This window comes from Gopherus flavomarginatus, chromosome 4 (genome assembly GCF_025201925.1).
Source record: "Gopherus flavomarginatus isolate rGopFla2 chromosome 4, rGopFla2.mat.asm, whole genome shotgun sequence".
NCBI classification, from domain to species: Eukaryota; Metazoa; Chordata; order Testudines; family Testudinidae; genus Gopherus; species Gopherus flavomarginatus.
The window spans coordinates 40,814,927-40,832,835 of NC_066620.1; the positions used below are offsets into that span (position 1 = coordinate 40,814,927).

Sequence of the window (17,909 nt, forward strand, 5' to 3'; positions counted from 1 at the left end):
ACCCACAAGTTCTGGGCGACATTAAATCCAGCATAGCCTGATGCTGAATCCAAATGTATGCTTCTACTGAAGGATCAAGTGAAAAGAGAAACTGTGGGGAATGTGGTCTTAACCAAGCTGAAATATCTGAAGTAATAGCAGTGGGGATGTAGAAAATAGTCCCCAAAGGGGCATACTTCATGGGAGGAGGTTAGGAGGCAGAGGCCAATGCAAAGGGTTCATATATCCTGTGCAATGAAGAGGTTGCTCCTGCACCGTGCCATGGGGCTGCAGGCTTAGTGGCTCCACGACTACGTAGATCCTATATAGGAACATTGAAATTCCCATCCTGGATCAGACCAGTGCTGCATCGAATCTGGTATCCTGTCACAAACAGTGGCCAGTATCTGATGCATCAAACGAAGGTACCAGAAATGTTGCAGAAAGTAGTTTTAGTATAACCTGCCCCCAGGGAAAATTTCTTCCTATCCACAATAATTAGAGTTTGACTTGTGCCCTGAAACATGAGGTTTTATATCTCTTCCAAAAGTCTCATTTTTTAAGAATACATTTAAAAATATATTTACTATTGTAACTCCAGATTTTCTTGTTATCTGTCTAAATGTCCTGTCCTTCTTGGAATACTGATATGCTCAAAACATTCAAAACCTGCCTGCAAGACCATTCACTATTTTATATATTTTTATCATGTTTCCTCCTATTTGAGTTCTTTCTAAGGTGAACGATCCGAGTCTTTTCAATCTCTCTTCATATGAGAATTTTTCCAAGCCCCTAATCATTCTTGTTGCCTGCTTGTGAGTCCCTTGTAATTCTGCACTAATCCTTTTTAAAACTGAGTGATGAAAATTAAATACAGTATTCCAGGTGAGGGCATCTCATTGTTTTGTATAATGGCATTGTCATATTTTTTATCAATTTCCGTCTCATCCCTTATGCATCCTAATATCTTATCTGCTTTTTGACAACTGCTGCACATAGATCAGAGGTCTTTGTTGACCTGTCCACATCTGTCAATTCATCTGTTCCCTTCCAACCCTCGTCTTTTGAGGAGCAGATTCATTACAGACTCTCTTGCATTGCTGTGGCTGTACTAATGGTAGTGTCTCCACTCCATGTCTGGGGGTTAGAGGATTCCATTCCCTATTCGCAGCTCCCGAAACTTGGGCTTTGTGCTGTGGGAAAATATTTGATCCTAAACAAACTGATATTGTATATACATATTTATCTTTGTTCATATGTACTCCACTGGAAAAGTCATTGAAATTTGTGTTCACATATGATAATTTCAAAATACTACATTACTTCAGTACATATTCTATGAAAATGCATTCAAATAAAGTAGCTTTTATTGACTGAAAGAGGACTCTGTTATGTTATATACAACTAGAAGTGTTCTAATAGTATATTAAAGAGAATCTGTAGCCTAAGCAGTGTTGTCTCAAGTCTTATACTGAAATACTGTAAGCAGTCATTGCAATTTGAAGTTTTACGTTCTTCATAGTTTAAACATCTTGCTCCAATGAGTGTGTTTCTGGTTATAGGCCACAACTGTTCTATTTTATTCTTGATTTGTAAAGTTGTTTCAGTAAAATAAAAGGGGGATGGACAAGTCCAAATAAAACTGTTTCTTAGTGTGTTTATATAAGAGGCCCCAGGAAGTGCTGTATATGAGTTCCAGGCCACAGACTGAAACTGATTTTCATCAACACAAACTGGAATGCAGTGTAATGAGTCTGCAACTGGTTAAAATCAGACCACTTCTAATTGATTGTGCCTGTCAAAGGGGTTACAATTACAAAGACATTTTCAGAGTACAACCATGCCTAGTCTTTTCCTATTTTACATGTACTTTCTATCAATGATTTGTTCTCTTCAATAAATAAAACCTCTCTGTTAAAGTCCAGTTTAGACCATGTGGAATTTGCTACACAAATTCAAAGCAATTTAAGATGCAGGAAACGGAGGAGAGGCAGCAGTGGTGGAAACTAAAGCTATCTTGCTCAACTAAAAATTGATTATAACCCAAAAAATATATGTTGAGATAAGGTCCAGAAGTATTTATCATCTTAAAAAGGCTAGTTATTCTGCCTTACTGCTTTGGTCATGAGTGTTGCAGAATACACTTCCTCAGAAACCTTTATTAAAATTAGAGACTTGCATCATAATTTTGCACAGTTTAATCTGTACTGTTTGTGCACACAAAAAACTTATTTGGAATGTGTAACAACAAATATCATACAGTAGTCAGCTTCTTAAAGGACATCTGGCCACTGTTCATTTGTTTCCCAGTATGAAAACCCTTATGCTCTTCAAGCAGTATGCAAAGTTTTGATGCTTAGCGCTAGCTTCTGGTGTGCTTTTGGATCTCAGCGCTAAGACTCCTGAGACACCACATGACCCAAAGATAATGAAAATTTTCAAGAAATGTTTTACCTTTCGCTTTTATAGGTTATAACTACAGTTGAAACAAAGTGAAAACTGGTTCAAATCCAAACTTTTTATATCATTCAGATATATAGCACTTTCTCTGTAGCTCCAAAAAGACCTCTTCTGCCTTTGTTGAAATCCATTTTAAGGTTTCATCTGGTTTAGCTTCTTTGCTGAGCTGGTTCCTATCTTCAGTGGTCATAATAATACCTAACATATTTATAGTACTGCATACCTTTAAACCATTATGTCTATGTTAACCATCCAATGGACTGTGTTGGCCACAGTCTTCAAATCTGGCATGTTCCAGGGTTTTTCCAATTTAATGAGGGAGGGCTATGCATTCTGGAGCTCCTCTGACTTGGGGAAGCCTGGGAACATTGAAATTTGTAACTTGTAACAGGTGTATCCTGCTGGAGAATAGCCAAGTACTCTCCCTCCAAATAGAACAGCACTGTAGTGGACAACATAGGAGATTAGGGAGATGGGGAGTCAGGGAATTATTGGTGATAGGAAATTCTGAGAGACAGGTAGCTTATTAGTAAAAGGTAGTGGAAAGTAAAGAGGAAACTGATTGGAGTTGAAGGAGGGAGGCAGAAAAGAAAGTGGTCGTTTCACTACACACCTTATAAGAAGTTTGTCTGATACGTGCGATCTTGACATTGCTTGATTTTTTTCATTGCCATTGAGACTCATTAGCTGTAGTGGTAAACTATACTTACTTTCCTAATAGAAGTTTCCTAATATAAGTTTACCAAACATAATAGGCCATCTTGGCAAAAGGACTGTCTTGCTGGCATAACTTCATCTACACTGGCTTTTGCTGGTATAGGTTTGTTGATTGGGGAATGATTTTTTCGCAGTCCTAAATGACATAGCTGTGCTGGCAAACTTTTAAGTGAGGACCTGGCTACAGTCAGCATTTCCTGAATTTTAAATGCTTGATTGTCAACTTTAATGTTGCATTAACTCTACTTGTTTTGCATGGTATTATTACTTGTATTTTCAATAATATCCCAAAGCATAGAGCTAGTACAGTAATGGGAGAGTGGACTTCCCAGTTAGAATGGAATAAAATGTAGTAGAGACTTGTGTCCCTGAGGCAAGCGAGAGTCTGAATGCAGGCAATAAAAGGGTCTGTTGAATAGGTCTAGTTTCACAACTACACTGTTCAACGTAGAGCTGCGTTTTATGGCTTAATAGAAGAATTGACTGACAAGTAAGACTGGGAAAAAATATTATTTATCTGAACCTGCTGCAGAATTTCCATGGGAATGCAACAGAACCCAGGGACCTTGCCACAAAATTTAGATCCAGTTTGCTACAGGATGTACATCAGGCCAGGTTTGTATTTCTAGTTATTTTTGAAAATTCTAATAAACACCAGCTGAAGTCAAGAACTCCTGCTCATGTTGTACTATTGCACAATTACATTCAGCATTGGCCTTTGCCAGAAACAATGTACAAGACTAGGTGGACTATCCATCTGTTTAGGTGCAATATTTTTTATTATCAGATTTCTCTAAAGAGCATGCTCATCTGGGTTCCGGGCTGCTGCTCTCTAATTCCTTAGTGGCAGGTAACTCCATCTGGTTAGTAGCTGTCATGGTGTGCGACTCACCGCTGCAGCGCCTCCTGCTGGTCGTCTCAGGGAATTAGCGTTTCCAGCCTCCAGAGCTCCCTCTGTAGGCCAGTGTCCCACTGCCGCTCCCAGGACCCGGTGTCCCTTGTCTTTGGGGTGCTGCCCCCTGGCAATGCTCCTTCAGTCTCAGGGTCTCCCCACCCGGGGAACCCGCAACCCTCTATACCCACCTTGCCTCAGTCGTGGGCTACTGCCAGTCACCATCTAGCCCCCGCTCACTGGGGCAGACTGCAGTGTAAAAGCCCCTACCTACCCGTGGGCTGCCCCTTGCAACCCCAGTACCTAATTGGCCTTCCACTAGGCCGCAGCCTGCGGGGTTTCCAGGCTGGAGCTCCCCAGCTCCCGTGGCCTTCCCCCAGCCCTGCCACACTCCAGGTACCTTCTCTCAGCTCCCTGCAGCGAGGTCCCTCCCTCTCAAAGCTACAGAGAGTCTGTCTCTGGCTTCTGGCCCAGCCTTCTTATAAGGGCCAGCTGGGCCCTCATTAAGCCGGCCTCGGCCTGAATGGGGGCATGGCCCCCAGCTGAGGCTGCTTTCCCCAATCATCCCCACTTTTCCTTCCCTGCCCTCTCCCCGAGCTGTTTTCAGCCTTTTAAGGCAGGAGCCCAAGGCTACGACATGGCTACAACACAGCATACATCCTCCCTGTAACAGGTGGGAAACCCTCCAAGACACAACCTTTCCTCCTCAGACAGATGTCCCTTTATTTGTGCCATTCAGTGATTTACCCTTGCTACAGTCCAATAGCTCTTGTCAATTCATAAAAAGCAAATATATATATAAAATTATAGTATGAGCTCTAATAGTAAATGGCAGAGTTTGCACAGAGTAGTGTGCAAAAGCAGATATTTGTTTATTTAACATCTGTTCTCCCATAAATCAAATAAGAATATATAAATAAAGAAGAAAAGGAAACCAGTCAAAGCTACCAGAGAAAAGATGAAAGAAAAGTCTATGTATAAGTCCTTAATAGACACTTTTTTCTACTATGCATATACTGCCAGCCTCCTCGGGCCCAGTTCTGTCCTCAGATATGCATAGGCAACTCCTTTTGACTTCAGAAGTACTATAGCATTATATACTTTTTTCAAAAATACTGTTGCTTCAGTAGGAGAGAGATAACCATGAGTATGATCTCAAAGGTGTGAACCTAATGGAATGAAGCCATTAGAATTTCATGTCCATATTTAGATTTTTGACAGTTTAAGAGTGGGATTTTCAGAAGTTCCGAGCATTTGCCTAACTCTGCTTTTATTAATGTCAATGGGAGTAAAGTTAGACTAATGCTGAGTGTTTTGACAATTGTACCCTATGTTGACAACTCCTTTTGATGCCAAAACGTAGCAGGTCAGTAATCCGGGTAAAGTCAATTTATTGAAATTGAAAAACTATTCTGACTTGCATGCCAACTTTTAGCATTTTATTCCTTATATCAAGTGTTGTAGGTTTCACACGCATTGTGCAGATTGGTATCCAATTAGCATTCTCAGTCCCATGATGCACTGCAGTAAATAAACTAATAAAATGGACAGATCTGTCTTATTTTTAGGGCTCATCTTTAAGGGCTCATATTTGTCAGTAGGTACAACTGCAAGAACATAGTGCATCTGGAATGTGTGAGACACAAAAAACAGGCAATCAGTAAAGTTGTCTGGCATTTTATTTTTGTTTTACACCACATGGCCATGCTATCCTTAGAACAAATATTTTACAGTGGTGTTATCTTTGTCAAATATATTTGTGGTTTTCTTTGCTAATTAGTACGCATAGTACTTGTCCTGAGTTTCTGCCAAATGTAATAAACTTTTTTTAGCTTCCATGTATTATCAAAACTCCAAACGTTTTACAGTAACTAGTTTGTGAAAATGAAGCTGGAATCTCCAAACCAGTTTGTCTCAGTGATAAACTGGTAGATATTATATATAATTCTAAGGCTGAGAATGTGAGTGTTTTCATTTTATACAACTTGCTCTTAAAAGGAAGCTAAACATTAAGTAAAGTAAGCTTTCCGAAAGGCTAACTTAAAAATTAATAATGGTAAAATCCAGGAAAAATAGTTAAAAGTACTTTATACTCCTTACAACTTGAATAATTAATGTGACAAGAATAAGTATAAGGTCAGTTATTTTAATGAGATTTTAACTTTCTTTACCTAAATCTCTAAGAAATGTGGCCAAACAATTATAACGGGGGCTGGGAGGAGAGGGACCACTGGCGGCTTACAAATGCCTGCTTTGATTATTTGGTCTAATTAGGTTAAATTTAACAAATTCCATCTGGACAAATTGAAAAAAATTTTCATCTGTTCATTATGTCATAAATTATCTAAACTGTGGGTGCGGATGCATTTAATGTGGTACATGGTCAATGCCATTCTTTTGACTAAAGATTTAAAACATGTTTTTAGAATGTGCAGACTTTTAGATACTTTACTCCCACTGACTTTCAGTTAGGCAAATCAACATGAAATTTGGTTGGATTACCCAATATTCTGGTTTAATAAAGTTAGCTCCTTGTCCTGGAAAAGATTGGTATTCTAGGCAAAAAGATGATTTTTTCCCTACATACACATAGAATTTGAAAAATCTGTCTCACCTGGCTACTTGCCTAATTAGGTATTTATGGGCCTCATCATCATTCATCATTGCACCTCACAAACATTACTAAACAGCCCAACGAGGAAAGGAAATATTTAGTCCCATTTTACGCATAGAGAACTGAGGGACGAAGCATCAGAAGGGGGGCACTATTGATGCCAGCTCTTGCAGTTTTATCACAAGTCTCACAATATTCAGATTTTTTTAAAAAGATTCTTGTGAATTGCTGATTTCTGCCTTCAATCTTATGAAGTTTTTCCGTTGTCCAAAATGGCCAGCATCCCTCATTATTGTCAACATGACTGAAGCCACGTGTTGCCTTCCAACAAGGTGGCCACCATGTCTCTCTCACCTTTGCAAATGAAAGAAAGGCTGCTCCCAGCAAAAATGGTTGCCATCTCCCACTGCTGCAAATAGGGCTGACACCAGCTGCCATCAGGGACAGTGGTGACATCTTAGTCACCATGTGAGGGTCAGAGGACAGGAGAATACTAGTCAGAGTAGTGTTAGGGAATTGGACGGGGAACTGTGAGGCAGAACAAGGGAAGAGTACAAGGAAATATGTGTTGGAACAGGAGGCAGACTGAGGAGGGCGCAATGGAAAGTGAGGGGGCAGGAGGCAGACTGAGTGGGCTCAGAGGAGTGGGGATAGGAGACAGACTCAGGGCAGTTGCAGGGAATTGGGGGGGGGGGCAATGAGAAGACTTGACGGGGCTGCAGGGGAATGTGGCATAAGAGGGAGAATGTGATGGATTGGAGACTCTGAAAGGATATGTGGGAGACCAGTTAATATTGGAGAAGGTGGAGGAGAGGATTCTAGGGGGAACATGGAGAGAAAATGTAAGAGTGCAGGTGCCTATCCTTTGTCTAGTTAGGAGGTAGGAGTGGAGAAGGGTAGAAAATAGCTCTCCACCCCCCAGGGGATAGGTGAGAGTAAGTGGAGACACTTCTGGTTGTTGAACAGAGAAGTCACATTTAGGGTCAATCAGAGGGGGGGCCAGGAGGGCCATTTGGCCTGGGCCTCAAGCTCAAAGGGGGCCTCAAATTTAGACACTTGTTAATTTTTTGGCATTTGATAAATTTAACTACTTGTTTTTATGTGCATCCCTATCGGACCAAAATGTGACACACACTCTCAGTTTAGAGATGCAAATTTAAGCAAATAAGAGATGTGATTTGGTAAAAGACATTTTTTTGTTAACTGATATAGATTTTGTCATATTAAAAAGTTAAAATGTTCATAAAGATTAATAAAAAGATATCAGTTCTGATGGCACAAGATAAGATCATGTGTCGTCATTTTTTATTTTTATTATGGCTAGGACCTCAAAAGCTGGAACTGGCCCAGGCCTCTCTGGGCCTCCGAGGGGGCCTGGTCACATTTTGTGTGTGTGAACTTTGAACATGAAGTTATCATAGGAGATTATTGTTTGGGAGTAGATAGACAGCTTCTTCTAAAAGGTGAAAAAAATCAGACAGGAGACTAGATAGAGCAACAAAAGTATCTGTATTAAAGTACAATACGCTAAGTTTTAAACATTAATTTCAACGTGCATAAGGCTTGTCTTCACTGCAGACTTAACATGAGTTATAACTCGAGTCTTGCCTCTAACTTGAGTTCCATCAATACATACACATTCTGAACTCGTGTGGTGGTGCAGGGGGTACATGTTACAGCTCATGTTAGCACAATTTATCAGCTGCTGATCCAATCACTGTACCTCTGGAGTGGTATTTTATAGTGTGGCTGCTCTCATTCGAGCTAGGCTAACTCAAGAGGAGTTAACTCAAGCATATAAAATTTGAGTTTACTGTACAGTGAAGACATCACCATAGGCTTTTAGATAGGACTAGTAGAACTAAAATGTTCTCTTATTTTAGTTATAAACAGAGTTTGAATTAATTCAAAAAAGGTACTCCTAAAATCTACTCACAAGCCAAGCTCCACCTAACAGTAGACAATGCTGATGTTCAAAATACCATCACGCAAGCTCTGCTGGGTTTCACTGGAGTCCTCAGGCGTTGGTCACTCTCATTGAGGTGGATACACCCATAGGCAAGACTGGACTAAGGCATAGGCAGAAGAGCAGTGTGACTAGGGCAGTTTTGGAAGGCCTCATAGGTCAGGGTGGAGTAAAAGTGTACTATTTTTGAGCTCTCAGTATGCAAACTGTAATCATTCTTTCTGTCTTTATTTCCACACCACCTTGAGCTTTAATCCTGAGCTTTAAATCTGTGTGATCTTATAAACAAAGCAGGAAGTGACTTGAAAATGACTTGAATGGGAGCTATCCAAGGAACACCTGAATGCTTCAGGAAGTGCTACTGGTGATTCAGCAGGTGCTATTCTTCCTTCCAAGTTGATACTGATGCAGTTATGGTAGGGGACAGTGTGCTGCTGGAGCTGATGTGTTTCATTTCAGTTGTAAATCCAGGGTCCTAACCAGTTCTAATCATGTTGACTAGCTGTGGTAATTCCATTCTGCCATCCTTATTTCCCTCTGCAATTTCAAATGAATAAGGGATTCTTCACTTCCTGACTGGCTAGATATGAGTAGATCACAAGTGAGAGGAAAATACCTACCAGCATTGCTGTGGGAGATGTTAATATATCCATGACTTCATGGAGCCTCCCCAAGATATTTTATGGAATTTGTGTTTTTCATTTAGAAATCAGATGTCCTTGGGTGAAGTAGTATCTGTTTTCCCCATATATAGTAAATACATTAAAAGATTCTGAGGTATTCAGATATTACAATGATGGGAACCATGTTTATATCCTATGGGAGAGGGGCAGTTCCTTCTCATCCCAGTCAAGTACTGAGGGTCACCTCATTTGCACCTTGTTTGTACTTCCTCCTTCATTCTTGAGGCTCCTTGTTGCATCTGCCACCGTCCGGGTTAAGGAGGACTCAACAAAACTCCCTTTGCTGCTTGCAAACATCACTGCTTAGTCAGCCATGGGTGGTTCCTGTTCTCTCTTGCAGCAGCTGATCACCCGGACTATGCAGAATGTTTTTGTTTGTTTGGTATTTTAATAACAGAGACAGACATTTACTTTGGTAATTAATGTGTTTGTCAGTTTAGTCAAAAGTTTTGAGTTTGGCCAAAGAAAAGAGTTAAGCAGAAAAATAAATATTTCCATGAAAGACTGGAAAAATTTCTTCATGCCAAGGTATAAAAACAAGAATATTTTCACTATATTGAGATAAGAGGTATTTATTTTTGTGGAGAATAATTTTGGAGAGAATATGGAGCATTGTTGGTATCCTAAGGCAAAGTAAATATGCAAAGATATTACGAAGTGGGCCTGCAGTTCCTGTTTGAAGGTTTCCAATACATTATTTGAAACATGAAGAATAGGTCCATATTATCCAATCTCCCACCATGCACAGGGAAGCCGGAAATCATCCAAATACAGAAAAAGTGTCTGGTATGTGTAGAAAAAGGAGAGAGATACCAGAATGGCATTATCCTCCTGCAACATGCAGTGTAAGCCCGGTAGATGTTTGGCCTTGCATTTCTGAGGTGTCAGAATAATTCCCCTCAAAATCTATGGGCATTTACTCCATAAGCTTATGATGTCCCTACAGCCTTGCAAAGTTATAATGAAAGCTTACTGACTAGGTGTAAAATCTGCTCACCCTGTTGTACCATGAACCGTACCATATGTCCCTGACAAAAATTATTACTTACTTGAGCAAGGGGGCAAGTGGAATTTTGCATGTCTAAAATACCATTGAGGACTTCTCTGAAGCAATCTGGAGACACAGACTCTCTAAATATGAGGTCTTTTTCAGTTTTGGAACCAAAATGCTTGAACTTGAAACTTTTTCTCATTTATATGATTGGTTTATACTGTACAGTTGAGAGAGTTTAATACTATATTATGACAGTTTATAAAAATGTTTCTTTTATTTTTTGAATTATTAGTCTTTAAACATAAATACATATAACAAGGCATTTGTGACAGTAATTTTATAAATCAGATCACTTCAAAGCAAAGAAGGAAAATAACGTTTTCACTTTAGCATCTGCATTTATGTGATGGCCATTTTTTCAAACCTCAGGGTTTTTAATTACATAGAATCCTTTAGTTGTCAAGAATACACGTATAATATCAATTTGTATTTTTATTTATTTATTTATTTACATTCTATTTCAGGAATAGAGTTATTTGGCTTTTGGGAGGAAATAAGTAAGGTTATCTCAGCTTCTGAGCTGATGACAGGTATCTACTACTTCTCTGCGATACCAGGATTCACACAGTATCTTCAGAGTATCACCAAACTTATAATCTCTGTGCTCTCAGTGGCTGCTGATCCTGACTTCTCAAACAGTAGTTCACCTGTTGCAGAGCAAATGATGAATTCTTCTTCAATGGTAGTGCACTTGCTTCAATCTGACTTTCACGAAGTACGTCTGCCAATGTTGGAAACAGTGCTGCTGTGGTGGAAGCAGGTAAATTCTAAGCAGGCTACAGAGGAAAAGATGGGTCCATTGTCCTTACTTTCTGATTTGGAGGTGATTCTTCTTAGGATGGCTATGAAAGAAAAGCATCCAGAATGTTTTTGTAAGGTAGGAGCCATTCATTTTTCTCAAGATTTGAAATGTTTTCAGTAAATGTGTCTAATTCTTTTCAAAAAGTGCCCCTGCTGTATTTTTGAGCATGACTCTTTTGTATTATATGCAGTATAACATGGGTCTCTTTCTGTTAATATTACCGAGGAATTTTACTTTGATTTGGTAATAGAGAGTTGGAAGTCCATTTTCTTGCTTAAAAGTAAAACTTCTGCTGTCTAATATTTATATCCTTATCACTTTTCTAGTCCTGCTGGGAAACGTGCATTTTTTCACCGTGGTTTGGTGTCTGTACATTAAGTCAACAATTTGTTAGAAGTGAATCTTTTACATAAACTACAATATTGTTTTGAAGCCCATCACCCAGTTACTAGATATAGATTGATAACGTCTAAAATATAATTGTGATAAATTCATTGCTGATAAAACAGAAAAAAATATACAGCTGGCGTCACTATTTTTTTACTTACCAGTATTTTGTTTGTGGATTCTACATGCAGGTCCTAGAAATTCTTCATTGTATGGATCTCAGAAATGTGCTTCCAAGGACACAAGATTCTATAAAAATGAATCCAAAAGAGTTCTTAAACTGGGCTATGAATATCATAAGTGCCTCTGACAGGTATAGTCTCCATCTTTGCATTTTACCAATCTATTAAAATATACATTGTTTGCAGTTTTAAATAAGTCTCTTCAGAATTGAAGGAATATTTAATGTGGAAGGAAATAATTCAGTACTTCAGTAAACCCCAAACCTACAAATAAAATTAAAAAAAGGTTTTCTTTCTGTTTACAAAATTGGTGTTTCACAGAAGTGAGTGGTTATTACAGAGAGATAGGGAGCATGTGTGCTGTATTTTTGAATAAGTGTATCTGGCTCTGAATTATCTAAAGCGGTCCCAGACCAGGAAGCGAACATTCGATAAATGAGTGAATAATAATCAATTGGGAATTAACAAGATGCTGCAGCTGTCAGATGGTGGGGCCACTGTATATCATATGACACTTCCCAAATAGTAATCAGTGAACACCATGTCACGTACAATTACTTCTCCCAAATGCACTCTGATTCACACTGGGTCTCTCACTCATTTGTGTAGATTAAAAAGGTTCTATTCTACGGTTTCACATCTGTGGATCTGCCTAGAGACTATCAAATTCTGTAGTTTACAACAGTATTGTTTGTAAGAAACTATACTGGTGATTTAAGATTTTTACTGGAATTGCAAGAATTGACAGGATTGCTCATGACTTTATTACCTAAAATAGGCCATCAAGAGATTTTAAAAGAGAGAAGGATTAACCCAAAGGCATTCAGTTTTATTGCTGTGTTTTCACATTGGTCACCTGGTTTTATATATCTATCTGTATAGTTATAATGGTAAATTCTGGCCATCAGGCAGATACTACTTTCAGATGTTTTCTGAATGAACTGGAATCCTTTATACACCTCTACCCTGATATAACGCGACCCGCTATGACAGGAATTTGGACATAACGCAGTAAGGCGGTGCTCCGGGGGGGGGCTGCACTGCGCACTCTGGCAGATCAAAGCAAGTTTGATATAACATGGTTTCACCTATAGCGCCGTAAGATTTTTTGGCTCCCGAGGACTGCGTTATATCGGGGTAGAGGTGTACTTAAATACACACTTTCAGTTGAGTAGGTACAAGGCATACCAGTAGGTACAAACTGTGATGCTCTCTTCCTTTCGTTAGCTTCTGAGAACGTGTAAGATGCTTTCATGATGCACTGTATGGTCTAGATATGTGGGGTTCAGCTGAGCTGCACTGTCTTTGGCACATTACCCAGTTTGGGTGGGGCAAATGTGTCTCAAAGTCAAGAGCCTTTAGGACTCTTAGAGGCAGTGTTTCAGAAAGGACTTGAGAGAGGAATAGGCATGTTAACCGGTAACTCAGATACCACTGTGTAATAATTACTTGAATAGTCTAGCTTTTTAATGGCGAACACTGTAATTATTTGTTTCTCTCTGTCAATTTCATAATATCTTCTTAGAATTGTAATTTTTTTCACATGTTTATATATTTTCATTATACTGATCCTGTTAGCTTGCTACAGGATATGCAGATTGCTTAAAAGTTGTCAAAGTTTAAATGGAGAAATTGAAGCAGAAAGCTCTTAAATTACATACATGTCCTGAAACCAAGGTTGCATGGCTACCACTGTTGAATGAAATTGTTGAAGAACCTGACTAGGTTCTTCTTCGAGTGCAGGTCCATATGTGTATTCCATGGGTGCCATGCACCAGAGTCCGGATATTCTAACAAGCAGTATCCATTAGCCTGCACATGCGCAGTAGATCTCCTTGTCACGACAGACAGTTGACTCTTGGAAATTATCCATCAAGAATACTCCATTGAGTTCCTCTCCTTCTGCTCTCACAAAACCCTTTCCTGGTCCCCCTTCAGGAACCACTCTCTCTAGGTGACTCTTTACCAAGAGATGAACTCCCCCCTACAATGAGGGGCAATAGAACATATCTCACCTCAATATAAGGGAGAGAGTTCTATTCCCCGTATTTCCTAATGTCCCAAAAAGACAGAGGATGGAGACCCATTCTGGACCTTCATCAACTAAACGTGTTTATTTGAAAGCTGAAATTCAGGATGGTTATGTCAGCATCGATAATCCCCCTCCTCACAGGAGAGGATGTGGTTTGCGGCGCTCAACATGAAGGATCCATGCTTTCATGCAGGCATTTATCCCTCCCACAGAAGGTTCCTGCAGTTTATGGTGTGCCAAGAACATGTCTTATTCAAAGTCCTTCTGTTTGGCTAGCAACAGCAGCCAGTGTATTTACAAAGGTTTTCTCTTTGGTGGGAGCCCATTATGAGACATCAGAGTTACAGTTTTCCCATGTCTGGACGATTGGCTCTTGGTAGGTCTACAAAGTTTCTGCTCCATCTTCTAGCAGCTCTGGGCATCTGCATAAACAAAGAAAAGTCCGTTTTATCACCCGCACAGATGATAAACTTCATTGGAGTAACACTGGTCTCTGTTTGTTTCTGTAAGAGTTTTCCTTCCCACAGAATGGTTTCAGTTAATGAGCAGCCTGATAGCACAGATTAGACCAAGGACTACAGTCAGATTGTGGCCCTCGCTTTTTGCCATATGGCCTCATGCACTTATGTGATGCTGTTCATCAGGCTTCATCTACGAAGTCTACATGCCTGGTTTCAGTCGATCTACGCACTAGACAAAGATCACATCAACTCTAGTATGACTGTTCATGCCAGAGTCATCACCTCCTTCATGTGATGGCCAAACCTGGGGAGAGTGAGAATGGGCATTCCCTTCAACACTGCCACTGCCACCATCGTAACAGATGCTTCCCTTCTGGGTTGAGGTGCTCACCTGAACAATCACACTGCGCAAGGTATAGGGACCCATGGGAGGCCAGACTGCACATCAGCATAGTAGAACTGAGGGCAGTCTGCCTGGCTTGCAGAGCCTTTCCCCCACATATACGTTCACTCCATATCCAAGTGTTGTCAGACAACATCACCACAATCTTTCGCATAAACTAATGAGCAAGATCTCTTCCCCTTTGCCTGGAAGCAGTTCGGCTTTGGAACTGGTGAATCAAAAACGGCATCACTATCATAGCCACATTCCTCCCAGGTGCTCAGTACTCTTAAGCAGATAACGTGAGCAGGCACTTTTCTGCAGACCACGAGTGGGAGATTCATGACTCTGTCGTGAATGAAATATTCAGTGGGCTACATCTCAATGAGATTTCTTTGCATCCCAAATGAACAGAAAGCTTCCCTCGTACTGCTCCTGAGGAGCTGTGGGTCACAACTCCCAGGGTGACACTTTGTCATGGACAAACAATCTCAGCTATGCCTTTCCTCCCTTTCTCCTATTACCAAAGGTCCTGAGAAAGATCTGGTATGACAGGGCCAGAGTCATTTGCCTTGCTCCCAATTGGCCCAAGCAGCTTTGGTGCCCAGAACTCTTGAAAATATCAGATTCCCCTCCCCCCAAGTAGAATCTGCCGCTTTCTGGACCTCCTAACTCAGAAGTGGGGGCAGAATCAGACATCCCAGTCTGGACTCCCGCCATCTCATAGCCTGTTGTGTGGATGGTCATCAGAAATAGAACGCTCCTGTTCGGCACCTAATCAGGCTATCGTTACACAAAGTAGGAAATATTCAACTGGGACCTGCTACCTAGCTAAATGGAGACATTTTTCTACCTGGATGCAACATAATCAACCTTCTCCAGGCACTGCACGTACTCCAGTTGTTTTAGGTTATCTCCTGTTTCTAAAACTCAGGCCTTTCCATTAGTGAGCTGCAAGTCATTCTTGCAGCAATTAGTACCAGAAGACTTTCTGTTTTCACTACTCAGCTACAGTAAGATTCATGAGGGGCCTAATCAGGACCATTCCACCAGTGGTCAAACCTACATTTCAATGGGACTTCAATCTTGTCCTGTCAGCACTCACTAGACCACTGTTTGAACCCTTGGTGACTTGCTTCATGTCTCACCTGGCCATGAAAGTTTCATTTTTAGTTGCTAGAGAGACAAGGTGGGTGAGGTAATATCTTTTATTAGACCAACTTCTGTTGGTGAGAGGGACAAGCTTTTGAGCCACACAGAGCTCTTTTTCAGGTCTGGGAAAGCTACTCTCAGCATCACAGCAAAATGTAATGTGGAACAGATTGTTTAGCAGAAGCAGTTAGCACATATTATAAGGGTACATTCAAGGTAGAGTGACCCATTAACACCCTACAGCCCTTGGACAAAAAGAGTGGGTTAGTGCGTTAAAGATTGTTGTAATAATCCAAAAATCCAATGTCTCTGTTCAATTCATGATGTTTAGTGTCTAGCAGAGTAATGAATGTAAGCTCCCAAGTTTGTCTTTTGAAAGAGTTGTGCAAGTTTTCTTTGAGGATGAGTACTAATAGGTCAGATGCTGTGAGTACCTTTCCCAGACCTGAAGAAGAGTGCTGTGTGGCTCAGAAGCTTGTCTCTCTCACCAACAGAAGTTGATCCAATAAAAGATATTACCTCACCCATCTTGTTTGGCTATTATCTTGGGACTGACGTCCACAACACACTGCATAATACAACAATTTTTAGTTGCTATCGCTTCAGCAAGGAGGGATGAGTGAATTGAGAGCTCTCATGGCAGACTCTTTTTAGATGTTTTTTCACAGGGAAAAGGTATCCCTTCATCTCCATCCTAGGTTCCTCTCCAAGGTTATTTCTGAATTCCATGTCAACTAGAATATCCAATTATCTATCCCTTATCGAAAACTCCACACTTTTGCTAAAGAGAAGAAACTTCTTTTCCTCAATCTCAGACGTGCCCTGGCATTCTATCTGCAAAGGACTAAACCTATAAGAAAATCACCAAGACTTTTTCTTGCCATAGAAGAAAGATCATGAGGTCAAGCAATATCCACAGCAGAGGCCTGAACTGGCGTATAATGTCTAGCGAACATGTGGATGGTGCTCCAGGATTCAGCAGTGGGAACTGCAGTACTGCAAGCATCTTTGCTGCCAACTTCCCCCCACCTCTTACTCCAGTCTGAGCACTGCTTGTCAGTCACCCACATGTGGAATACACATAGGGACCAGCACTTGAAGAAGAAATGGAGGTTACTTACTTGTAACTGGAAGTTTTTTGAGATGTGTGGTCCCTATCAGTATTCCCCTATCTGCCCTCCATCCCTTCTGCTTTGGATCCTATTGGATTCTTGGTCAGAAGAGGAATTGGAGAGGCATCGGCCCACACTGCCTCTTGTGCCCTTGGTTGGGACAAGGAGATCTACTGTGCATGTGCAGGCCAATGGACACTGCTTATTAGAACTTCCGGACTTGGGTGCATGGCGCACATGTGAAGCCACATGTGGAATACAGATGGCGACTACATATCTCACAGAACTCCCAGTTACAGGTAAGTAACCTCCATTTATGCCTACACTAACTTTTTTCCCCTTAAATTTCCATCATTCTACTCTCACTGTGGCAAGTCTACCAATGCAATCAATAGTGAAAGCAATTGTCAAGACTCACTGCCAGCATTTCAACTATGGTGCCATCTAACCATATTAGAGGACTTAGTGGGTAAAATTCACGCAGTTGAACTACATCAGCACTTCCACCAGCGCTAGAAATGGTGGAAGAGCAGTGATAGGACTCTTGAAGAAAACTGTTGACGTAGACAAAACTTTAAAGGTCTGTGCTTCATTTATCACTTGAAAGAGCATGAAAGAATACTACTGTCTTTGTATGTTGACTTGGGATCTGCATATGTGTGTGTTATGTATACTCTAAAGGAAGTGGCTAGATAGGAAGAAAATTGATTCTAGGGAAGTTAAAAGAACAGTTTATGTCCATTTGCATATTAACTTTAAATGCAGCAAAAATTGAGAATTGTAAAGACCATTGTGTGCTCAGTTTGTAATCTAACCTTTAAAAACCCTATTTGAACATGACAAATACCTGATGTATCATGATACAGGGAGGTTTATATTCATGAAACACAAATCCTCATGACTAAACCAAAAAAAAACAAATGTTATTTCTCATCTGGATGTGTGTTCAGGTGCTGAACATTCATAACAGATTAGATTGTGTTGGGTTTCAATCTGGCTGCAGCTAACGGTGTATAATGTGTTAGGCAAGTGAG

At 40.4% G+C, this 17,909-nt stretch overlaps 1 protein-coding gene across 6 annotated transcripts in view; it reads left to right on the plus strand.

Moving 5' to 3' along the window:
- THADA (THADA armadillo repeat containing) overlaps positions 1-17,909 on the plus strand; it is a 317,566-nt gene that overhangs the window by 247,984 nt on the left and 51,673 nt on the right. For 5 of the 6 annotated variants that reach the window (XM_050951710.1, XM_050951707.1, XM_050951708.1 and 2 more), the window contains 2 exons: positions 10,830-11,242; positions 11,746-11,867. In XM_050951710.1, coding sequence (XP_050807667.1) covers positions 10,830-11,242; positions 11,746-11,867 — 535 coding nt within the window. Of the gene's footprint in view, positions 1-10,829; positions 11,243-11,745; positions 11,868-17,909 lie in introns of those variants that run through there. The other variant, XM_050951713.1, reaches the window with a different exon arrangement.